The sequence below is a fragment of the Episyrphus balteatus genome, chromosome 1 (genome assembly GCF_945859705.1).
Source record: "Episyrphus balteatus chromosome 1, idEpiBalt1.1, whole genome shotgun sequence".
NCBI lineage: Eukaryota > Metazoa > Arthropoda > Insecta > Diptera > Syrphidae > Episyrphus > Episyrphus balteatus.
In genome coordinates, this window is record NC_079134.1 from 106,211,496 (window position 1) to 106,237,885 (window position 26,390).

General features: G+C 31.4%; 1 protein-coding gene across 4 annotated transcripts in view; it reads left to right on the forward strand.

Moving 5' to 3' along the window:
* The window catches only part of LOC129907538 (SHC-transforming protein 4), a 102,344-nt gene that overhangs the window by 71,969 nt on the left and 3,985 nt on the right, over window positions 1-26,390 (forward strand). For 3 of the 4 annotated variants that reach the window (XM_055983823.1, XM_055983821.1, XM_055983822.1), the window contains 2 exons: window positions 11,540-11,610; window positions 11,664-11,895. In XM_055983823.1, coding sequence (XP_055839798.1) covers window positions 11,540-11,610; window positions 11,664-11,895 — 303 coding nt within the window. The remainder of the gene's footprint in view (window positions 1-11,539; window positions 11,611-11,663; window positions 11,896-26,390) is intronic. The other variant, XM_055983824.1, reaches the window with a different exon arrangement.

Genomic DNA, 26,390 nt, shown 5'->3' on the forward strand with positions numbered 1-26,390 from the left:
AAAATATAGTTTTAGTAACGCTAAGTATCATAAATAAGCAATTTTATTGAAATGTGCTAATTGCGTGTCCACACAAAAATGGATATTTTTAGTATTTTTTTAATTTTTTTCTTTCAGATATTAAAATTATAAGATTGTTTTTTTGGGAAAATATACTTATATGTGTCAGTAATGTTTTTAACAGAAAAATGTTCATATGGAAATAGAAATAAGTTTTCTAAATACAATTTAATTTTTTCTCCTATGAATGTGCTAATTCTTTGTCCAACACAGTATACAGCTTTAAAACAAAAAGGGCCTCAACCTTGAAAAACACTGTAAAATTATACTTTTTGTCTAATGAACACATAAAACACATAGTTTTTCACTATTTTTTCGCTTTCAAGCACCCCCATTTTTATGACAACAATTTATAAAAAAAAAACTTAAGTTTATAATCACAAATATTATATTAAATATAAAAAAAATAAACTTTTCCCTTAAAGCTCACGAACCACTTGCAACAGAAGCAAAATCCACTTGGCACTAAATCAGACCATTCTCCTAAAAATAATACAAAAGTTAATTTCGAAAGTAATTTTTACTTGCGATATACATAGGTACTATAGGGCAAGTTTAGGATTCGTAAAAAAAATCGAACTCGAGATAACAATTTTACATGACATTACGATGATGGAGAATGCCAAAAAAGTGGGTCCGGCAATTCTGTCTGTCTGTTTGTCTGTCTGTCTGTCTGTCTGTCTGTCTGTCTGTCTGTCTGTCTGTCTGTCTGTCTGTCTGTCTGTCTGTCTGTCTGTCTGTCTGTCTGTCTGTCTGTCTGTCTGTCTGTCTGTCTGTCTGTCTGTCTGTCTGTCTGTCTGTCCGTCTGTCTCTATCTGGAGCTGCAGCCTAAACGAGTGAAGCGATTTTCTTCAAACTTGGTGGTTAGCAGTTTTTGGTGATTCCCTAGAGGGGAAATTGAAATTTTTTTTATGACCAAAACTAACGGTACCTGCCATATAACGGAAATAGAAAAGTTAATTTTTTTCAAAAACGGCTCTAACGATTTTGATTAAAATTTTTGTGTGTAGTACTACACATAATAGCCAACTTTTTAAATAAAAAAAATATTTTTTGTACCGTTATTAACCTGTCATAGAACGGTTTTTTTCGTTTCTGAATATCTCGTACAACATTAACCCGATTTAAATGAAAATTTTTATACAAAAGTGTGTAAGTAAAGATAATATTAAAATTTTAGAAAATTTTCAAAAAACGCATTTTTGGATTTTTAAAAAATATTTCAAAATTTTTTTTTGAAAAATCAATTTTTTGAAAACGGATCAATGAAAAATTTTGAAATTTAGTTTTTATGTGTAAATTAATTATTTCTTCAAAATGGCATACCAACTTTTTTTTTGAAAAATGTTAAAAAATTTTTATATATAAAAAATTATTTTTTTAAAAAACGGCTCCTACAATTTTCGAAAATTTTTTTCTAAAAATACCTTTTTATACAAGAAATTTTTTTTTTTTTTTTTTTTTTTTGTCCGTGGGTAGGTGTTGAAATCTTCAAAAGATTCTATGAGGCCCGGAAAACGCGTGCTCATAGATATGTGGGACTCTTAACCACTAAAACCACCTCCTCCTCCCGATTGCAACTAAGTTCAGATGGAACTTATCTAGCAATTTATCTTTCTCGAAGTTAAGTTACGTGTTGTAGGTAACTTTCCGATGAAAGTTCCTACTGATGATATTTAAAAATAAATAAATAACATTCGTTTTAAATTAAATCATTTAAGTAATGGTTTAAATTTTGTTATCAAAAAAATACTTTAAAGGAAGTTAAACAAATAAAATCTCTAAAACATTTAAATTTATATTAATCAATGCCGATATTTTGAAATAAAGGAATTAAATTGAAAAATTTCACTGTACCAAATCGGAAGGTTTAGTCCTTCGCAAACGTCGTACTAAGTTTGTCTCGTCGAGTATTTCTAGTATTGTTCTATTAGTATGTTCGACTAACCGTTTTCGATGTTTTTGGGCAAACGTTTTTATTTCTTCGCGAACCGTGGGGATTCCAAGATCCCTGTGAAGATCTTCGTTTCTTATATACCACGGCGCATTTACAATTGATCTTAATAATTTATTTTCAAAGGTTTGTAATCTATTTAAATTTGTATCGCGGGTACAACCCCAGAGTTGAATACCATATGTCCAGACAGGCTTAAGTACTTGCTTGTAAACTAATAATTTGTTTTCAATACTAAGTCTAGAATGTTGTCCGAGCAACCAGTACATTTTTCTTAACTTAATATATAATTGATCACATTTTTTTTTAACATGCGGTTTCCATTTTAATTTCGCGCCGAGAGTCATCCCGAGATATTTTGCCTCATTTGCAAATGGGACTTGAGTAGTATTAATAAAAACAGGTAGTCTATTTATTTTCTTATATGTAAAGTCCACGTGGACTGACTTAAATTCGTTAAGCGCTATTCGCCATGTTTGTGTCCATTCATTGACATTGTTAAGAGCATTTTGCAATTTACTTGTCGATTCGTTAATTGTTTTGCCTACTGCAAGTATTGCGGTGTCGTCAGCAAAAGTAGCTACAATTGTGTTTTCTGTTTGAGGTATATCGCGTGTGAATAGAAGGTACAGAATGGGACCTAAAACACTACCTTGTGGTACCCCAGCCACTATTTCCCTAAAGTCTGAGTAATCATTTCCGTGCCTAACGCGAAAAATTCTGTTCTCTAGATATTCTCTAAGAATGATAAAGAGTCCTTCAGGTAGGACTTGTCTTAACTTGAATTTGAGACCCTCGTGCCATACTTTATCAAAAGCTTGAGACACATCTAAAAAGACCGCTGAACAAATTTTCTTTTCTTCAAGAGCTTTCTCAATGACATCGGTGATTCTATGTACTTGATCAATCGTCGAGTGCTTGCTTCTAAAACCGAACTGGTGTTCAGGTATAAGACCTTTTTCTTCTATTATTGGCTGGAGGCGCTGTAAAAATATTCTCTCAAAAACCTTTGATACTACTGGAAGCAGTGAAATGGGTCTGTATGATTTCTTTTCATGTGATGGTTTGCCAGGTTTCAAGACCATTATTACTTCTGCGACTTTCCATTGGTTTGGAATATATTCTAACCTAAGAGTGGCATTCATTATGTATAGGAGGTTTATTAAACCTTTCCGTGGGAGCATTTTAAGAATTTCCGCAGTAATTAAGTCGTATCCTGGAGCTTTTTTTGATTTTAGCTTCTTAATTTCTTTGTTTAATTCGGCAAGCGTAACATTTCTTGTGATGAAGCTTTCACTTGACGTTATATTCATATTTATACTATCATTCAATGCTTGCCCATTGAATGGTTTGAATGTTTCCTCTAGGTAATCAGCGAAAACGTTTGCTTTCTCTTTGTCGCTTCTTGCCCATTCATTTTGGTCTTTCATAATCGGAGGTGCTGGAATCTTAGGTTTTTTCGTGGCTTTTATAGCTTTCCATAGAGAGTAGTTAGATTCTTTACCTGCCGTCAAATTTTCAAGGTAATTTTTAGCTTCGCGGTTCTTGAAATCTGATATCATCTTTTTAAGTAAATTACTTAATTTAAATTAGATTAGATTTGTGTTGAGGAGCACGAGTTTGTTGCCATTTTTTGCGCGCTTTTCGCTTTTCTTTAAGAACGTCTTTTATCTCTTGGGGATATTTAGCATCTTTGTACCCTGCAATTTCTCTTTGGCAAGGGGTATTGTTCCATGCGGCTTTTTGGATAATATTCACAAAATTATCTACCGCTGCTTCAAGCTCAAGAGGTGTTTGTAGTGATACCCTTAATTCAACATTATCCTCAATATCTTTCTTAAAGCCTTCCCAGTTAGTTTTACCGTTTGTTAGCCTAGGTGGTATTTCAATTTTAACAAGACTTTCGCTCATTGTGAGAATAACGGGAGAGTGGTCAGAGAAAAGATCAAAGCATTCCGTTACTTTAATTCGATTTGACGGTATTCCCCTGACTATAAAGAAATCAATCAGGTCAGGTATTTTGGAGGAATTTGCCGGCCAATAAGTTGGTTTTCCAGTAGAATGAAAGTCACAATTATTCTCCATACCGGCTTCGTATAATGCTCGGCCCTTTTGAGATATGCATCTAGAGCCCCAAAACGTGTGTTTAGCGTTAAAATCGCCACCAATGATTAACGTTGGTCTAAGTGATTTTAGTGAGAAATAAAATGGCATATTTTTTATTTTTTTTAAGATAATTTAAAACGGAGTTTAATTAATTATAAAAACAGATTTAATTTTTTTATACTACTTATGAAATTCTTTCAAAATATCAAATTTTAAATTTCTTGAATGAAAAGCTTTAACATTATAGTTACTTTAAGCATAAGAGCAAGTACGTGCGACCCCAGTCGTGCAATTTATTTGTTGTTGTGCTTGGTTCTACCGCATAAAAATGTGCATATTCATTGAGGGGGAGGTTTAGGCATTAAGAGAAACTGGTTTTTGTTTACATTCATGTATGTTGTTTTTTTAATTAAATCCCGCTAAATGTGCGAATTGTCACACTGTGCGATGGTTAAATGGCATATTTATTAAAACTTCTGATCTAATGAAGTTATCTATTACTTTCTTCAAAGTCTTAAGTAGAAATGATGTCAGGCTAATTGGCCTGAATGACTTTGGATGGGTGGTATCTTTTTTCCCAGTTTTGGGAATAAAAATTACTTTAGCTCTTCTCCACAGGCTTGGTACATGCCCAAGTGCCATGCTACTACGAAGTATGCTAATAATGTACGGCATCAGGTCTTCCGCCCCTTTTTGAAGTAGAGCAGGGAAGATACCATCGACACCTGGTGACTTAAAATGTTGAAAGGTGTTTATCGCCCAGTCAATTTTTTGCCTGAACAGATCGTTGTAGCTAACTTACAGTCTATTTTATTAGGTTTGAAAGGTGTACTTTCTTTAACATTTCATATCATTGGAAGCGATCCTGGGAAGTGAGTGTTAAGTAGCAGAGTCGACCTTTGTTCTTCATTTTCAGTAAAGATGGTAGCTTTTTGAAAACTGCAATAACGACAAGTTTTCAAAATAATAAACCAGTGTCACTCCATACAAGTTTTTTTCAGGGTGTTGTTCTGAAATAAAAGTAAGAAATTGAGTTCTTATAAAACTTGGAACTGTTAATTAATTTGCAGCAAAATGGCGATTGAAATAAAAAATATTTGGATTAATTAATTATTTCTTATTATTAGGCAATGTTTAAGTGAAAGAATTATAAAAAACAAAAATCAATTATGAGCGGAGGAAGCAAAATACTGTTGCAATGTCGGGATTTTTCAAAATTTCACAAAAACTGCATTAAATCGAAAACTGTAAGGATTTGGAAAAAACAAGTTACCAAATTCTGAGAGCACTTAAGTTGGCCTATCAGCATATTTCGTTTGATCCATTACTTTTGGGACACCCTGTACATTAATACTGACGGGATGATTTTATTTGAGTTGATTTGCTATCGGACAATGGTGACGCGCGTCTATATGTATTGTACGGCTCTATACGCATTGAGAACAGCCAAGTGCAATGCTATTTTGTTGTCGTAGTAGATTTTTTTGTTGGGCTTTTTAGGTTGCTGATGACATAGACATGAATTCAGCTTCTATGGTTGACAATGCAACAGTAGGTTGTCTTTTAGTACTCCAGGAAATAACAGCATTCTGCAACTTGAATATCTATCCGGTAGTTGATCGCCTCTCGTCCGTCTCGGAAGCCCAGTAGATCTTTGGTACTATTTTGTTAAACAGCAGCTTTGTGTTTATGGTACCCTTTTATTCTTTTATTGGCATTTCAATGTGACTTACCAGGATTTTGGTTATATCGGCTCAAACGGCGTCTAACCTGAGCAGCGAACATTATGCACCCGATGGCTTCTTGATAATACTCCAATCAAAGCGTCATTTGACCTTGCTTTTATTTCATGGATCGATGGGGGTATATTTAAAAGGCTTAAACCCAATTTCTCACCACCTGATCATTCTTTTTAGCGGAGTTATTCACAAAAATGCATTTTTTGGGATATTTTACTTCTAAGCTAATATCTTTGCTCCAGATTGTCGTAGACCAAAAAATAAACATACATTCTCTTCCTTAAAGTATTTTCTATCGTTGTATGTAATTTCATTGTATTTGAGTGGGTAAATATAAAATGGCAGCCATTTAAAGTCAAATTCTTGTTGTTAAAAAACATATTTTTATCATTATTTCGAAAAAAGCTTATATCATGATTAACATTTTTCTAACCTATTTTGTAGCCCTGTTCATGTCCTGCATTTTAAAGAAAAAATGAGTTCTTTATCACCAAAGATGGCCGAGCTATTGATAAATGAACGCATGCAAAACCGGTGCGAAAACACCCAAAAATATCGTTTTTTGGGAATAACTCGACTTCAGAATGTCCTACGGCAAAAAATAAAGCAATGAATTGTTCGTTACATGAATTTGACTTTAAATGGCTGCCATTTTATATTTACTCACTCAAATACAATGAAATTACATACAACGATAGAAAATATTATAAGGAAGAGAATGTATGTTTATATTTTGGTCTACGACAATCTGGAGCAAAGATATTAGCTTAGAAGTAAAATATCCCAAAAAATGCATTTTTGTGAATAACTCCGCTAAAAAGAATGATCAGGTGGTGAGAAATTGGGTTTAAGCCTTTTAAATATACCCCTATCGATCCATGAAATAAAAACTGACAGTGCCTCTCTGCGCAAGGTGAGGCCCTTTTTTCCGACGCTTTGACTTGAGTATAAGGCACATTTTTCATTTCTGCAGATTCTTCTTCAGTTTTTGGACACATTTCTTTTGAAATTTGTGTTGAGGTCAACTGTAGTTGAAACTGGATTAGAATCCATCATTCCAAAGCGCTGAAGGATCTCTTTAATGTATTGCTCCTGGTCAATAGAGATGGTGCCGTTGCCTCGATCGCGCTGTAGCTGCATACCTGCTATGAAGCGCGCTTCTCCCAGGTTTCACTTGGAAACTTTCCATCAGCTTTGATTTCAAGTCCGTTTTCATAGATATATCATTTGACACTACAAATAATTTTTTTATTCCCCATCGACTTTTAGTAAACACAGGGATCAGGTGAAGATCCTTTATTTCAAAAGCTACCAATGCTGAATCCAAGTTGATGTTCCAAACCCTGCTCGATTGTTTGAGTCCATAAATCAATTTTTGCAGGCTTTCGTTGTATAAACTCTCATACCTTCGGATGAAATCATGAAGATGTCCTCGTAGAGTTCCCCTTGGAGAAATGCAGACACAGCGTCCATCTGGTCAATGTCCATATCAATCCGAACTGCCAAAGCCAAAAGTGCTCTTATGAAACTGTAGCGCACCACTGGCAAATATGTTTCGCCATAATCGACGCTTTTTTTTGCGCACGGCCCTTCACTACTTAACGAGTTTTGTATTTCACAATTTTACCTGTTGCATTTGTACGAACACCCATTTGCAGCCATTTGGTTTTCGTTTCGGTGGCAGCGATTCCAATGTCCAGGTCTTGTTTTGGTCAAAAGCTTCGAACTCCTCATTCATCGCTGCACGCCATAAGTTGGCATCCGCTCTGGCCATAGCTTCACTTACGGCTGCCATGCTCACAAAATCAGACTGTATAGGCTAAGGTAGCCCAGATGATTTTCGTGTTTCTAAGGTTTGAACTTTGAACTTCTATACTTTCTTATGGTAAGTATTCTTCATTTTCAGGTTGAATTGTTCTTTCACTTTCAGAGAAAAAAGTTTCTTCAGATGGATCGGATAGACCGGATCTGGAACTTACTTCTGAATAAGTATCGGTTTCTTGTAATTCAATAATAGATTCCTCTTCGGATGTGCTTACATTTACAGGTTCAGACTCATCTCCCATTGAATCCTCATAGCATAGGTATAGTCACATAATCTTTTTCATTTAAACTTTTATTTGTTGGCTAATCATTTTCGTTTTCAAAGAAATCTACGTCATTGCTGATGTAGATCTTTTTTGTTTTGGGGTCCACTAAGTTTTCGAGTTCCCACAAACCCTATCATGAGGCATTCTCTGGACTTCGGGTTCAAATTTCTTTCTTAATTGCTTTGGTATGTGCACCATTGCGCGGCAGCAAAACTTTGAAAATTTCCAAATTTTGTTTCTGCCCGCTCCATGTTTCTTGAGGAATCTTATCTGTCAATCCCCTGCTTGAAGGGCGTAAATACCATTGGGGCAAGCGGGGTGGTGTCCGGGGGCCCCATGATCATGTAGAAAAGAATTCTGTTAATAGATCAAATGTTCACTCAGCTTCCTCAAACGAAGCAGAATTCGAATTTTTTTTAATCCCTCTTTTTTGAAAGATTTACACGGATTTGCACACACTTGGAACTTTTGATATTTCTCAAACGTCAAGCTGACAGTTTTCTTCGTGTTGTTTGTTTATTTGAGAACATCAAATTCAAATTAAAAGTAAATTTTAATTGAATATCGTATTTTTATTGCGGAAAACTATGAAATTAAAAAAAAAAAAAAACAATGTGCGATCAAAATATATTTTTTCTTGGCATAGTTCTTGTGAAAAAGTCAAATTACTATGACTTTTCTTCTCGTAATTGTCATCAGAAAATTTTTTCTCTGTAAAACCACAGCATCTGCCAAAATAATAACCGTCTACTTCATCTTCACTCAGATCTTAATAATAACTGCAATTTGCATTTGATTCTGATTAAAATAAATTTATACTACCGAAGAAAATAAACAAAATTATTGATTAAAGGATAAACGTTCGTTTTGTCAAATGACACACATACAATCGCAAAAAGAATTCGGTCTGTTTTCATGTTCCTTTTTTACAACAAAAATTCTGCAAATAAAACAAATAAATTTAAAAAAGTAATTAAAATAAATTCAACTCAAATGTCATAATATCAATAAATTCTACATTTTGCTATGTTTACCTAAATTCAAATAATTGTTAAAAATTGTTAATTAAAAGTTCAATCACTTTGTTTCACCATATTTGTTCCAATGTTTATAATTGTTCAATTTATATATTTTGTAAATAAAAGATCTCCTGAGGAGGATGGCAATCACCATCGAAACTTCGGGAAACTAATAAAATTGTTATATCAATCAAACACCATTACGACCAAAACAGCCGATGAGGAAAAAAAAATTTTCTCAAACATCTTAAATTTCGAAGGTTTTTTTCGAATGTTTTGTATTTTGGTTCAGTTAGTAAAATAAAAATACAAACAATTTTTTTTTAAATAATGAAAATTCATAATTCATAAAATCATAGAAGAAAAGAACACAGTTCTGAATTCTGAAATTCCTTGGTGTGCACTCAGAAACCGAAAATCGAACTGATCTATTTTTGACAACTGATACCATGATTATACCATGATTCAAATGGATATTTCAAATGAATATTGTAAGGCCGTGTGTGAATTGCGTTAAATAGTTAACCCCGTGTAAATTTTTTGACGCTATTGCCTTTTTTCTGCCATGAAACCCCTTTTTAATAAAAAAAAAAACCAAACCATCTACAAAACAAGTTTAACCGAATTTAACCAAGTCTCAGAGCCCATTAAATTTTCAACAGGTGAAATTTTTTTATTCACCTCCATAGTGTCAAAAATTTTACACGGGGTTATCTATTTAACGCCGTGGTTAAATTAAGGCCGTGTGTGAATTGCGTTAAATAGTTAACACCGTGTACAATTTTTGACACTATTGAGGTGAATAAAAAATTTTCAGCTGTTAAAAATTTATATGGCTTTGGAAACTGGTTAAATTTGGGTTAAATTTTGTTTGTAGATGGTTTTGTTTGTTTTTTTTTTTATTAAAAAAGAGTATCATGGCAGAAAAAAGGCAGACAAAATTTTAAACAATAATCCATACAGATGACATTTTTTTTATAAACCTCAATAGTGTCAAAAATTTTACACGGTGCTAACTATTTAACGCAATTCACACACGGCCTTAATTTAACCAGGTCCCAGAGCCCATTAAATTTTTAACAGGTACATATTTTGTATTCACCTCAATAGTGTCAAAAATTTTACACGAGGTTAACTATTTAACGCAATTCACACACGGCCTAAAATTTTTGACACTATTGAGGTGAATAAAAAATTTTCAGCTGTTAAAAATTTATTGGGCTCTGGGACCTGGTTAAATTTGAGTTAAATTTTTTTTTGCAGACGATTTTGTTTTGTTTTTTTTTTTATTAAAAAGGAATATCAAGGCAGAAAAGAGGCAGAGAAAATTACACTGGTCAACAAGGTTTTTGTTACAGACACCAAGATATACTTTTCTATAGGTTTTTCGGGTGCTGAGCTCGAATCCGAAGTCAGAACAATTCTACCACATCACGTTTTTGAGATAATCCCGTTAGAAAATCGAAAATGCCGCTTTTTTACCAGTTTTCGAGATTATTTCTTAGCTTTTGGTTATTTGTTTTAAATAAATTTGTAACGGTTTCTAATAGAACTAAATCTTTTCTTTCTAAATCCATTTAAATCCTTTAAAAATCTCTTATCTTCTTCGAGAAATCTGAAATTGAAATCAACGTGTTTGGTATATCTCATATTTATTTGCTTTTAATAGTAAATCTCGAAATGTTCTTTGCCAATCGCTTTCAAATTTTGACACAACGTTTCATTTACATTCCAGTAAGTTCTTATCTTGTTTTTAACAAGAAAAAAAAATAATATTTTTCTCACTAGTAATTATTTAGTACAAGTATCTGACACGGTCACGCTTTGATGTATCTCACTGCGATTCACCACCTTCGCAAATATAAAAACTTGCAAGATTCTAAATGGAACGTTGTGTCAAAATTTGAAAGCGATTGGCAAAGAACTTTTCGAGATTCGCTATTAAAAGTAAATAAATATGAGATATACGAAACACGTTGATTTCAATTTCAGATTTCTCAAAGAAGATAAGAGATTTTTAAAAGATTTAAACGGATTTAGAAAGACAACATTTAGTTCTATTAGAAACCGTTACAAATTTATTTAAAACAAATAACCAAAAGCTATGAAATAATCTCGAAAACTGGTAAAAAGCGGCATTTTCGATTTTTTAACAGGATTATCTCAAAAACGTGATGTGATAGAATTTTTTTGACTTCGGATTTGAGCTCAGCACACCAAAATCCTATAGAAAAGTATACCTTGGTTTCTGTAACAAAAAAAAAAGTTTAATTTTGTTGACCAGTGTTATTAAACAAAAAGCAATACAGCTGAAAATTTTGTATTCACCCCAATAGTGTCAAAAATTTTACACGGGGTTAACTATTTAACGCAATTCACACGGCCTTAAAATCAAAATAAATATCTTGAAACCAAAAGTTGTGAAGGTATCACTTCTACCACATGTGAACTGCACAAATGCTTTTTTTTAAATTTATTTCGTGTAATTTTATTTCACTTTATTTCATTTTATAAAGGTAATTTAAAAACAATAAAATAGTTTTTCAAGTATAAATATTTTTCGTGTTTCAGTACACCGGTTGTCTTGAAGTAAAGACTTCAATGAAGTCATTGGATTTCCAAACTCGCACACAAGTTGCTAGGTAATAAAAAAAATTAATTTTTCTGAAGCTTGTATTTAATAGAATACTTTCAGAGAAAGTATTAATCGAGTTTGCGAAGCAGCGGGGCTTAAATGTGCTGGAAAAAGACGAATAGATAAAAGAATTCTTCAGTACATATCCGACAGACCGTGTTTGCAAAATGCCGGAACTAATGTCATCATCAATGTGAGTAGCAAGGCGCTGAATTTAGTAAATACTGAAACTGGTGATATAATTGTCAATCATAATATGCCGAGAATATCATTTGCATCGGGTGGAGATTCTGTAAGTTTTTTTCAATACGTGATATGTTTTTATTTTAATTTTTCAGAATTATGTCTTCAAAATTATTAAATAATTTTCGATTTTTTTCTTGCACATATGTATATATAGTCTTCTGATGTTATAATTTATTCAATAAGTTAATATTTAAGTTAGGTTAAACTTATGTATAATTCATATTAGCTAGGGCCATGTTACAATGAGGCAGGGCGACCACTGCAGAAACGCTTTACTCGTCGAGCTAAAGAAAATTTGAAATTGGAAGTGAAAGAGGGCTTTTTGTAGTTACGAAAACCACACGTCTTCCTCTTCCCGTACGCATCCTGGCACGATTGGTTGGGTAAAGTGCATTGTGTACCTCATAGAGCTAAAGATGTTATTGGTGCCAAATTAAAAGTAATAACATCTCCCCAAATTCAGATGTTTTTCGGGTCTTAGGTTTTCAGTTTCGTCACGGTGCAGGGTAGAAGCGATGGAAGCGAGTTTTTTCATTTCATTCATGAAGAAAGAAAAGAATCAGAAGGAACCCTGCGCCCCTTTGTTTTTATCGAGTTAAATAGAGAATTTAATTTCAAATTGAAGTTTGAAGGTAATTACCTCTACTTTTGAAAACCAGAAGTCTTCAGTGCAAAAATTGGGTTGTTTGGTCCTACAGCCTGTTTTAACCCATTACCTGCCACTGTACTCAATTGAGTACAGTATTTTTTCAAATTTCAATTGGATTTTTTCAAAAAGTAGGCGTCGATTTTAATTTCTTTTGATTCGAAAGCAATTATTGACATGTGCTTTTACTCAAGCTTTTACTCTTGTTCTATCTATAGTACTATCATGGGTTCAAACGACTGAAGCGCCACACATAGAGGTATTTGCATGATCTACGCGGCCAAAAGTCAAAATATCAAAGTTAACATATATCCATTATTAAACGCAGTCTGGGCTAAGCAATTTACATGTTAAATACAACAACACCTTAGCCCCTTGGGCTTAGTTGTTTAGCCCGGAGATTTCTCTGGGCTTAACTTTTGAAGAGTTTTAAATCTATGCTATCAAACAATTTTTTCATAAATTGTTATATATTTGCATAATAAGTATTAAAAATATTATAATCTGAATTTTTCTCCCGGTATCAAATCAAATCGGTAATCAAAACAACTGATTTTAGTAATTTGCATTTTATAAAACAAAAAAAATAATTTTGGCCGCTTAGATTGTTGAAATACCTCTATGTGCGCAGCACGGTTCACAGTGGTGCCATTTGACGTTTTTGGCGACAAAATTCATTTGCACGGCCATTTCTGGACGAAAATTCATGAAATTTGGTACACTGTATGACGTCACGTTTCGAAGATAAAAATTAATTTTGATCCGCTTATATCTCAAAAACGTGCCGTCATAAATTTTTTTTGACTCCGGATTTGAATTTAAAACGCTAAAATCTATTAGAAAAGTATATATTGGTTTACGGAAAAAATAAATTCTCAGTTTTATTGAACATTGAAACTTTTCGTTATATCATGTATTCTTAAAAACATAGTTGGCAACCATATAACCCCAATATTTTCAATTTTCTTATGAAACATAAATAGAAGAGATCTCAAAATTGTGATAAATTAAAAAAAAAAATGCATGAAATAGCGTAATTAGAGGTCTTAAAGTGTGTTTTACTAAATTGGCATTTTTTGGACTTTGTTCTCATTCTTTTTGATTTTTTTGTAAAGAATATAAATTTATGAGTTCTAAATCTTAAATCTAACACCTTTTTGACATGAATTTAGCCCAATTTTTAGCTTATATATTGTTTTGAAAATGAAAATTCTATTTTAACGATCATTCTTTCCGCCATTTTGAATAAAAAAAAGTTGGCAGCCTTTTCGTATTCTACATACTATAATCATTCCGTGTACCAAATTTCATGACTTTTCGTCCAGAAATGGCCGTGCAAATGAATTTTGTCGCCAAAAACGTCAAATGGCACCACTGTGCGGTTGTCCAAAATGATTTATCTCGTTGCAAAAATCATAACTTTTGATCGGATTGAGGTAGCGGTACAGTGTTTTTTTTTTAATTTGAAGGAAATTTCCAGGTCTGTTACACCAATGAATTTCAAGAAAATTGTTTCACAGGGTGTTTAGGAATCATCGGCCGAAAACAGATTTTCCTTAAAAAGATGTTTTAATTAAAATTGGTATGCGATTTTGTAGAAATCACTAATCCACATCTAAAAACAAAATTTCAAAAAAATACAACGAAAATTTTATTTTTCAAACAAAATTTTCAAATTTTTTTTTAAATCCAAAAAATTATTTTTTTTTTTAAATTTTATTTTTGGTTAATATTTGAGTTATATATGTAAGTGCTTCTTCACAAAAAGATTCGTTGAAATGGAATAAGCCGTTTCGGAGAATATCGGATTTAAAAAAAAAACCGTTCTATGGCAGGTACCGTTAATAATGATTTAAAAAAAAATTGATTTAAAGATAGACCTTGTCTTAAAACTTACATTTGAATTTTTTAAACAAAATCGTTGGAGCCGTTTTTGAGCAATTACAACTTTACTGAAATTGGTGTATGACAAGTACCGTTATTTTTGGTCCAAACAAATTAATTCCAAAAACCCTTCTGGAGAGTCTCCAAAAAATGCTACATACCAAATTTGAAGTCAATCGGTCCATCCGTTTAGGCTGAAGATCCTTATACAGACAGACAGACGGACTTCGGGGACCAACTTTTTTGGCATTCTCTACTATCGTAATATCATGGAAAAATGTTATCTCAACTTTTTTGTTTGTAGGAATGCATAACTTGATATATGTATAGTACCTATGTAAAAATATACATAAAATATCTTAAACAATAATTTATTTTTGGTAAAAAGTTCACTGCCATCATCATCACTTTTAATATTTAATAGACTAATCAGCTCTGTACAGTAGCTTTTTTTAAGCTCTTTTTTGGATATAACGTGTCTTGAAGATGAAACAAGTGGATCTGATGATATGGATAGCATATTAAATAAATCTTCATTTTGTCGTCAAATTTGTCAAAAATTATCACGGACAAGAACAACGGAACATCCTTCAAAAAATAATATCTGACCAATAAAAAAAGATTTAAAAAAAATTGTAAACCCAGTTACAATGGATAATATTTCTTCTAAAAATTAAAACCTTAAAATCCTTGCTAGCATTACTATTAACAGAGAACTAAGCGCTTACGTGGGTCAAGGTATGCCAAAGTAAGCGTTTTCTCAAGCCTTTATTTTTTTTTTTCAAAGTTCAAAATCTCGGCAGTGCGCAAGCATGCGCAGCTAAATATTTTTATTTTGGTTCAACAATTGGTTGGTACACATACCCTATTCGGCTTAATGCATGAACTCGAATGGATTACACGGTGTAACACTCAAAATATACGCGGGCGGAGACCTATCAGGTTTTGTAGAACTAGTCGCACTGAATACGAAACGGTATTTGAAAATCCCCTAACACCCCCAAAATCTGGAGTTACGGGCAAAAAACGGTTTTTTGGACCTTCACCCATTGAAAAAATTCTAGCTTCGACAATTTTTTACCCATTTTCGATTTTTTTACAGTTTCTGATAAAAGATAAATATACCTTTTTAACAATGTATAAAACATGTAAGTCGGTTAAACCACTTAGAATTTATAAGATGTCAAAGTTCAAAAATTCAATTTTTTTTTGTCATTTGCCCAACTTCGGCATCAATTTAAAGTATATGTTTTCAAAACAACATGCTATTTAAAAAATATATTCTAAAACTATATCTATTTCCCAATTGATCGAGGTATTTTTTATGAAAATCACTTCAAAATTGGCTTAGAAAAAAAAATTTTTCGATTTCAACCCAGATACAGAAATTCGAACTTTTAGGTATAGAACAAAAATGTTGTTTCGGCACGTAGTAGGATAAGTTGGGCGCCAGGATTTGATGAAGGGTTTTTGTAGAGGAGCTCAATACAAACATTTTTTTGTTTGGGAGGGGGGTCTATCTTTCCCCGTTTAGGTGGGAGGGGGCATTTTTCTAAAATAAATTATCAAAACAAAAAAAAATTATTAAAAAACAACGGCAACACTTACAGTATTAAATGATACCATTTCCGAAAGGAAAAATTGAACATTTGATTCTAATTTTTAAATCAATATAATATAACTAATAGTTTTTGAAATAATCGATTTCAAAGTTAAAAATAGGGGAAAAAAAAATTTTAAAACTCATTTTATACTATTTTTGTCCAGACTGTGAATCTTAGTAAATAAATTACTTAGACAGAAAACTGCCTCAATTAATTCCTTATCGAACAGTGAAAACTATATGTTTCTATGTCTTCTAGTTTTTGAGAAAATTGAAAAATAAAAACAAAAAATATTTTGAAAAAAGAAAAATCTGATAAAATAATTTTTCAATTTTCCCAAAAACTAGAAGACATAGAAACATATAGTTTTCACGGTTCGATAAGGAATCAATTGAGGCAGTTTTCTGTGTGAGTAATTTTTTTTACTAAAATTCACAGTCTGGACAAAAATAGTATAAAATGAGTTTTAAAATTTTGTTTCCCCTATTTTTAACTTTGAAATCGATTATTTCAAAAACTATTAGTTATATTATATTGATTTAAAAATTAGAATCAAATGTACAATTTTTCCTTTCGGAAATGGTATCATTTATTACTGTAAGTGTTGCCGTTGTTTTTTAATAATTTTTTTTTGTTTTGATAATTTTTTTTAGAAAAATCCCCCTCCCACCTAAACGGGGAAAGATAGACCCCCTCCCAAACAAAAAAATGTTTGTATTGAGCTCCTCTACAAAAACCCTTCATCAAATCCTGGCGCCCAACTTATCCTACTACGTGCCGAAACAACATTTTTGTTCTATACCTAAAAGTTCGAATTTCTGTATCTGGGTTGAAATCGAAAAATTTTTTTTTCTAAGCCAATTTTGAAGTGATGTTCATAAAAAATACCTCGATCAATTGGGAAATAGATATAGTTTTAGAATATATTTTTTAAATAGCATGTTGTTTTGAAAACATATACTTTAAATTGATGCCGAAGTTGGGCAAATGACAAAAAAAAATTGAATTTTTGAACTTTGACATCTTATAAATTCTAAGTGGTTTAACCGACTTACATGTTTTATACATTGTTAAAAAGGTATATTTATCTTTTATCAGAAACTGTAAAAAAATCGAAAATGGGTAAAAAATTGTCGAAGCTAGAATTTTTTCAATGGGTGAAGGTCCAAAAAACCGTTTTTTGCCCGTAACTCCAGATTTTGGGGATGTTAGGGGATTTTCAAATACCGTTTCGTATTCAGTGCGACTAGCTCTACAAAACCTGATAGCTCTCCGCCCGCGTATATTTTAAAACCTCATTTTTGTAACACCGTGTTATTAACGGTACCTGCCATAGAACCATTTTTTTTTTTTAAATCCGATATTCTCGGAAACGGCTTATTCGATTTCAACGAAACTTTTTGTGAAGAAGCACTTATATAACTCAAATATAAGCCAAAACATAAAATTTCAAAAAAAAATAATTTTTGGATTTAAAAAAAAAAATTTGAAAATTTTTGTTGAAAAATAAAATTTTCGAAAACGGGACATTGTATTTTTTTGAAATTTTGTTTTTAGATGTGGATTAGTGATTTCTACAAAGTGGCATACCAATTTTAATTTAAGGGGTAATATCACCTTGTAAACCATGAAATCGAGCGTCATTTTCATCAGCCTATAAAACAGAGAAGAAATATTATTTTCTTTTGGTGTTCGTTTAGTTTAATAAGGTATATTAATAGGTAACAGAATAGGCTAATGTTAAATTTTTTAATGATGTGAAATTTTTTAAATGGCGGTGTAATTCAGGATGATAGTAAAATTCTGTGCTCCCATCGGGCGACCAACTAACTCCTACAGTTTTTAACCGATTGGGCTGAAACTTTGTGTGGAGCTCAAAAATAGGTACGTAGGATTTTTTTGAAATATTAATTTTTAAGGATTTTATGGTCTTTTTTTCAACGAATTTTGTTTTTGAAATGAAATAATTTTTTCAAACTAATGCCATTTCCTTAAAAATTAATATTTCAAAAAAACGTACTTCACTAGAGAATAGTATTTTTGAGCTCCACACAAAATTTCAGCCCAATCGGTTAAAAACTGTAGGAGTTAGTTGGTCGCCCGATGGGAGCACAGAATTTTACTATCATCCTGAATTACACCGCCATTTAAAAAATTTCACATCATTAAAAAATTTAACATTAGCCTATTCTGTTACCTATTAATATACCTTATTAAACTAAACGAACACCAAAAGAAAATAATATTTCTTCTCTGTTTTATAGGCTGATGAAAATGACGCTCGATTTCATGGTTTACAAGGTGATATTACCCCTTAAACATTTTTTTTTTAAAGAAAATCTGTTTTCGGCCGATGATTCCTAAACACCCTATGAAACAATTTTCTTGAAATTCATTGGTGTAACAGCCCTGGAAATTTCCTTCAAATTAAAAAAAAAAAAAAACTGTACCTCTACCTAAATCCGTTCAAAAGTTATGATTTTTGCAACGAGATAAGTCATTTTGGACAACCGTGCGTCGCACAGTGTGGCCAATGGTATCAAAAGCTGGCAAAAATAGCTATTTTCAAATTGTACCGAACTGCCAAATACAAATTTACTTTAATAAAGGGATTAATAAGCTACACAAAACCGGTTTTTATTCCACGGTTTAAGTCTAACGCGGTGAGTAACTACACTTTAAAATGTCGCCATTGACGAAATTATTCGTTATTTACCTTTTTCTAGCTCCCGTCTGTGTTTCAAGTTTTAAGTGCTATTTCGTTAAATCAAAAGATAAAAATTTGAAATAAATATGGAATTACAAGCAAAAGAGAAACTTTCGATTCTCATTCCTCTTTTAAATTATGAGTGTCTAGTTTGTTTGAAAAAATTATTCGAATTCGGTGTCTTTAAAATCATTCGTTTTTTGTGTGCGTCATACAAACTCGTTAAGAAAAAGTTCACAAAGGTGTGAAGTGGCGCTTTGTTTTTGGTGTCCCTTTATTGTTGATAGTGTCGTCTTTCGTGTCAATTAAAAAAGTGGTGCCCATGTTTGCCCCTTTTTGAGTAAACACTATGTGAAGTTATCTAAAAATAACGATTTTTTTGTATATATTTCTCAGATTCCGGAAGTACTGACAATACAGTTCAACAGAATTTTACTTTTCTGAAGGTGTTAGAAATTCTGAACTCGTATCCATTGTCAGAATTATTCTATTAGCCAAAACTGAATGTGTGTACGGTTAGCATTGTGGCTAAAAATTTAAGGAAATAGTGTTGATCTACACAATGGAGACGCAGGCGCAGCTTGAGATATCTCATACATGAAAAAAGATCGGAAAATTTGAAACGGTTCTCTGAAGAAGATGACCGCGTCAAACTATGCTTAAAGAAATTACCACACTTTTTTACCATAACCTCATAAACATTCAAAATAACGTGTTTTTTTGCATTTTATAACGGTAATATTCCAAAAAATGGAAGCTAATAGAATATTTCTTTCGTGGATTCGAGTTCAGCATCCCTTAATCTTTCAGAAAAGTATGTTTTGGTTCTTCGGACAAAAAAAGTTGAATTTTGTTGACCAGTGTATTTTTTCATTAAGAAGATTTTGTTATGACTAAACCGTTGAGTCAGGTCTAAAATCTATTTTTAAGAATAATCTTATTTAAAAAAAAAAACAGTAAAATCTAAGTATTGAACAAATAAATAACAATTTTCTTTCTCAAACAACTTCAAAGTTAAAGGTAACAGATACTTATGTCCTTATAATGTGCGTTTTTGATAATTTTTCATAGAATCACAAAAGTTGTCTCAGTTTTGTGCTTTAATATAGTATTTTTACCCATAACAAACTTAGAAACGAAGAAAAATAATTTTTGCCAACTTTTCCTACCATCGGCCACACTGTGCGTCGTACAGTGTGGGATTTCGCGAATTTAGCGGAATTTAATTCGAAAAATGACTTGCCTTGTTTGATGCCAAAATCGTTTTTTCTTAAAGCTAATAGATTGTAGAAAGTGATAACAAAAGCATTGATAGGTGGGGATCATGTAAACAAAAAAAAAAAAACAGCTTTGAAGTTGCAGTTGGCGATTTTTATTCTGTTTATTTGGTGGAAGAGATTACTTTGCTCTTAATTTTTTCTCTTGCGTTTGGTGTGTGTTTTAATAAAAGTTTTATTTTTTTATATTTCCTTTATAGTAAGGTATAATTATTAGGGTGGGTCAAAAAAATCAAAATTTTTTCTTTTGATTTGGTACTCCGAAAAATCGATTGCTAGACCCCTCTAGAATATACACACCAAATATGAGCTCTATATATTAATGGGAAGGTCCTCCGCTTTGCAATTTTCCATTTTTACATCAAGCTTCTACTAAAAAAAAATTATTTTTTTATTAATTGACTTTTTAGCAAATTTCTTTTCATATTCTTGTAGGAAATTGAACGCTCTACAAAAAAGGCCTTATACTCTTTTTTCGTTTATCTAACCGTTGAATAGATATTTGAGGTGCAAAAATCGAGAAAATCTTTAAAAATTCGTTTTTTGTTCTTAATTTTGTAACAAATTGAAAAATTATAATGATCAAACGCGCAAGACATATTCTTGCTGGAAATTGGTTGCTCCACAAAAAAGTTCTTATTAACTTTTTTCATTAATCTAACCATTCTAAAGATATTCGAGGTCAAAGTTAAAAAAAAAAATATAAAAACATTTTATATTTTTAAAAAATTCTAATTCACTGAAACTTCATTATTTTCAAATTAGCAAGATATATTCTTGTAGGGACTTAAACGTTCTACAAAAAATTCCTTGGAATCAAATTGATTGCTTTAACCGTTTAGAAAATATTCGTATAATATAATATAATAATTTCTTAGGATTTGGTTAGCTATGTTATAAATTTAAGAACTTTTTTTTATTTCACAGGGTGTTTAAAAAACAATAGGCTAGTGAATTCATTTAAAAATAGTTATAACAGAAATACAGGGTGTTCAAATCCAAAATTTAGAGTAAGAGAAAAACAGAACTAAGTAATTTGAAAAATTAAAAAAGAAAACTACCAAGGGATAAAAAAAGATTATTTCGGATAAAGGGTGTTTCAGTAATGATAAAAAAATTTAAATAATTTAAAATTTTTTAATTTTCATAACGTTTATCGATATTTAAACAGGGTTTTCATGTTTCCATAACTAAGTTAATAATCAAGTGCTTGGTCATTTATAATTCGTGGCTTTCTGAAGATAGAATAAATTTATTTATGGCAACTATAAGAACGCTTTATTAAAGATTCAGTGAAATATGGGCTAAAATCGGTCGAAACTGTGGAAGCTTGAAATTCACATACTTTTCACGACTCATTGAGTATTTAAGACTACTATAAATAGTCAAAGATGAAATAACTTTCTTATATTATGATAACAGACCATCACAAGATAAAACAAGAAAGAATTTGATGAGTCCTGCAAAAAAGGTAAAAAACCCAATGTTTCCAGTTAACCTTTATGTAGTTTCCGAACTCCGTTTATCACAAAATTGGCTAATTATTCATATCAAATTATTTCTATTTCATTTTCGTATGTAATAGTTATAAATATTACCAACAAAAATGAATACAAAGTATTTTTTCTGCGCGAAATTAATTTTTTAAGAGAGTCTATCTAGGTGCCAAAAACGTGTACTTTTAGAGCTCTGTAAATCAAAAATGTGTGTAAATATATTATTAATAGTACCTACTTCTATTCATTATTGTACTTATTTTTTAAAAATATTATAAAAAAGAAATGGTAAATTTTTTTTTGTGACCGTACAGTACTTTTAAAAATGAGTCCACCGAAAGGCAAAAAACTTGTACTTTCAGAGCTCTGTACATAAAAAATTTGACGTGATATTTAAATAATTGTTATTATTTTTCATTATTGATATATTTATAATTAATCTTGCAAAAAAAGAATTCTCAAAAAGTTAAACCTGTAAGCGCTATTAATTTAATTCCGCTAAATGAGCGAATTCCCACACTGTGCGTCGCACATAGGGGTATTTACCTATTTTACGCGGACAAAATTATTTTTCCGGTTGATCTTCATCAACAAGGTAAAAGCTTTTATTTAGTACTGGAATAAAGTGTTTAAAGTGTTGATTTCGATGAAAACATTTTTCTTCCTAAACCACTTTTTGATCAAACAAAAAAGTGTCAAGAATGGATCCCTATGGTTTGTTAAAACGCTTATAAAAGCAGTTCTATTAATGGTACCAAGATAAAGGTCTTAAAATTTAGGAAAAATCATAAGGATTCAGGTTCTGTAATTCAAGAAGTTAAATCTTTTAAAAAAAACTTAAAATATGGATGCTGAATGCAAGGTAACCATTTTTCAAAACCTAAAACCTTTAAGGGCAAATGCTTCGAAGTTGCACTTAGTTGCACTTATTTTTTACAGATTCAATTAGATAAAAGTTTAACCTTTAGAAAACATTAAATTTTATCACACAATAATGTGAAATTGTATAACTTATCTCCTTACCAACACAGAAATTTACTTTTTTTACGATTAATTTATATTAAGATTCAACATATCACGTTTTTATTTATTAAGTAATACAACATTTAGATACAACATCTAGTAGACAGTTGCGTATCTCCTTATCAATATTCCATAAAAACTTCTTTCTAAATCCACTTAAAATAAAATGCACGACTGGGGTCGCACGTACTTGCTCTTGTAGTTCAAAAATGATGTCTGTAAGTTTTGGGAAAAATTGATTTATGCTTTCATGAAAGATATGAACATAAAAAATGTGTCGATTTTCGAAAAACGGCAACGCCATATTTCTGTTCTCCGCATTTTTTGAGAAAAACTAAAAATGCAGTTTTGTTAGAATCAATAAGACTATTATGCACACCAAATTTAATCAAAATCGTTAGAGCCGTTTTCGAGAAAATTGCAAATACCTCGAAAACGTTATATGGGAGATATGCGTTAGAAAGGAGATATTAAAAAAATAAAAAAAACGGACCTAGGGAATCACGTAAAAATCATCTGTACCAAGTTTCAAGCAAATCCATCCATCCGTTTAGGCCCTAGCTCGATGTACAGATGGACGTACAGACGCACAGACGCACAGACGCACAGACGCACGGACCGACGGACGGCATGACGAAAACCACTTTTTTGATCTTCTCCATTATCGTTATGTTGGTTTTGATTAAAACCTCAAATTTTTTTTTCTACACGAAACCAATACTTGCCCTATAGAGCAAGTAAAAAAGTACTTAAGCACAGTCGCTAAATTACAAAAAAAAAATTAATTTTATCTTTGGGCTGAAAACTTTGAACTTTAGACCGCTGCTTTTAGTCACCTTAAGTGATAATCAATTTTTAAACTATAAGAAAACGCTAAGCAAGTTATCTACTTTTAGTAGGATGTTGATTTTTTACGTTTGGATCAGTTTAAAATTTCGTGTTTTGTCCGCCTATATTGACTAAATACCCCTATGTGCGTCGTCTTGTTCGAGAGAGCGGATCTATTCATGGAATGACAGGAGTAGGAAACTAAGAATAATCAGATAATGAAGAAGTCGCCAAAATATTGGAATATTATTTAGGCCGTGTGTGAATTGCGTTAAATAGTTAAACCCGTGTAAATTTTTGACTTATTTTTTGATTTATTGAGGTGAATAAAACATTTTCAGCGGTTAAAAATTTAATGGGCTCTGTGAAATAAGGTTAAATTTTTTTGCAGATGGTTTTGTTTTGTTTTTTATTAAAAAGGAGTATAATGGCAGAAAGAGTTAGCGAAAAATATTAAACAATCAGTCATACAGCTGAATTTTTTTATTCACCTCAGTCAAAAATTTTACACGAGTTTAACTATTTGACGCAATTCACACACGGCCTTAAAATATTGGAATATATTTTAATTATTATTATTTTAAATTTCAATTCGGGGGAAGGTTACTATTTAGCTTTGGAGATAGAAAGATGCATAAGTAGAAATGAAACCACGGTTGCCCATAAGTAAAATTTATAATTTTTATGTAGTTAAACAGATTAGATTTCTAAAAACTTATTTTGTTTTCAAATAAATTAAAAATTTTAAAAATAAATACATAAAAAGAAATATTTTTCTAAAAAACACGGCAAATATAAAAACTCTTGTGACAAATAGTAAATGCATTAAAAAATCATTTCCAAGCAATGCTTAATCCAGTGGAACAACAAATAATATACATGTATTCAATGCCATATGTTATTGATGACTCGTTGGACATTCCATTTAATATGCAAGAGCTTTGCGAAGTGTTGAAAAAAGCCAAAATAAATAAAGCACCTGGGGAAGATCGAATCCCTTATGAGTTCTTCCAAAATGCTCCGAACCATTTCCTTGAAAAAAGTCTTAAGGTCACTGAATAATGTATTTATAACGAGGCGAAAGTACCAAAAGTACAAATTCCAAAAGTCGATAATTTTCCCAATATTCAAGAAAGGTGACCCCAATAATGCAATGAACTATAGAGGAACTTCGTTCATGAACACAATTGCGAAAATTTTTACTGGGGGCCCCCTGTAATGCGGCGAATACCTTGTGATATCGGCGAAGCTTTTAGCTTTGCTTGGTTTGAGTAATCGTCGATTTTGTGTCGTAGGATTAGTTTGAAAATGTTTAAGATAGGTCATCTTTTATTTGCGTAGCAATGAAAGTTCATAATTCCAAAAAAGGAAAATTTTTTTTACGTTTAATTGGTTTGGATTGGGGATTGGAAATGGTTGTAGCATTTCTGATAGCTTTCAGTAAAACAGCAGCTTCTTTATTATTATTTGAGGATTGATTCTTATGGTTTAAGTTTTCAAAGGTTTTTTGTTTTAATAAGGTCCAATTGGATAAATCAGTTTTAAATTTGTGTTCGAATGATTTTGTATATCAAAACCAATGCTCACTGATTTCAATAGTTTTCTTATGACCCGTATGCATTGCGATTTGGATACGAATATCTTCTAAACGGTTAAAGCAATCAATTTCATTCCAAGGAATTTTTAGTAGAACGTTTAAGCCCCTACAAGAATATATCTTGCTAATTTGAAAATAATGAAGTTTCAGTGAATTTGAAATTTTTTAAAAATATAAAATAATTTTTTTTTTTTTTTTAACTTTGCCCTCGAATATCTTTCGAATGGTTAGATTAATGAAAAAAGTTAATAAGACCTTTTTTGTGGAACAATCAATTTCCAACAAGAATATGTCTTGCGCGTTTGATCATTATAATTTTTCAATTTGTTACAAAATTAAGAACAAAAAACGAATTTTTAAAGATTTTCTCGATATTTGGACCTCAAATATCTATTCAACGGTTAGATAAACGAAAAAAGTGTATAAGGCCTTTTTTGTAGAGCGTTCAATTTCCTACAAGAATATGAAAAGAAATTTGCTAAAAAGTCAATTAATAAAAAAAATTATTTTTTTTTAGTAGAAGCTTGATGTAAAAATGGAAAATTGCAAAGCGGAGGACCTTCCCATTAATATAAAGAGCTCATATTTGGTGTGTATATTCTAGCAATCGATTTTTCGGAGTACCAATTAAAAACAAAAAAATTCTATTTTTTTGACCCACCCTAATATATATATATATATAAATACATAAATGTTTATAATTTTTAAGAAATCTTAATTTGTTTAAAAAATACTTTTCCAGTCAAAATGAATTTTAAAATGACTTTTTACCACTTTCCAATAAATCTGGAAATGTTTGACATGGCGTGTTCATGTTCACATTAGGGGTGTTCGTATATCATTAGTTCGTATCATTAGGCGCGTTCATATATAGGCGAGTAAATTCTCCGATTTGCTTAAAAATTCTAATGATAAACATTTTTTGGCATTATTATGTACATACAGATTGCAGATAAGTTTGGACAAAAATAAGTTTAAGTTTTCTAATAGAAAGAAAAAAATGTGCAAAAGTACCCAAACTCTTTTAGGACATAAATATCATTTATTAAAAGAAATAAAGAAGGCAACAGCTTTTGATAGATTTCAGACTTTTGTCCGGAGAAATTTTTGAGCAGAAACTCGCAAGAAGACGAAACAGTTTTCTTTCTCGGGGATTTCTTTTTTGTAAAAAAAAAAACTGCACAGTTTCAGACTAATCAAACAGGAATTGGGTTAAAAATGTTGAAAAAGGTAGAATTATTTCTGTTTTAGGCAGTACCTAAACAGCCCTGTTACATGTAACATTAATTATACATTTTGTATTTCATTTTTGGCACACAAATTGAAAATGCCAACTTTTGAGGTTCTGGGTAGTCAGTCTCCGTAAAAGAAAGATCACTCAAAAGTTTGATTTTGGATTAAAGTGCCTTATATTCTGTTTTCACGTTCTATATTCTTTTGATGTGTGTAGCTAAATTTATAAAAAATATATTCTGTAAA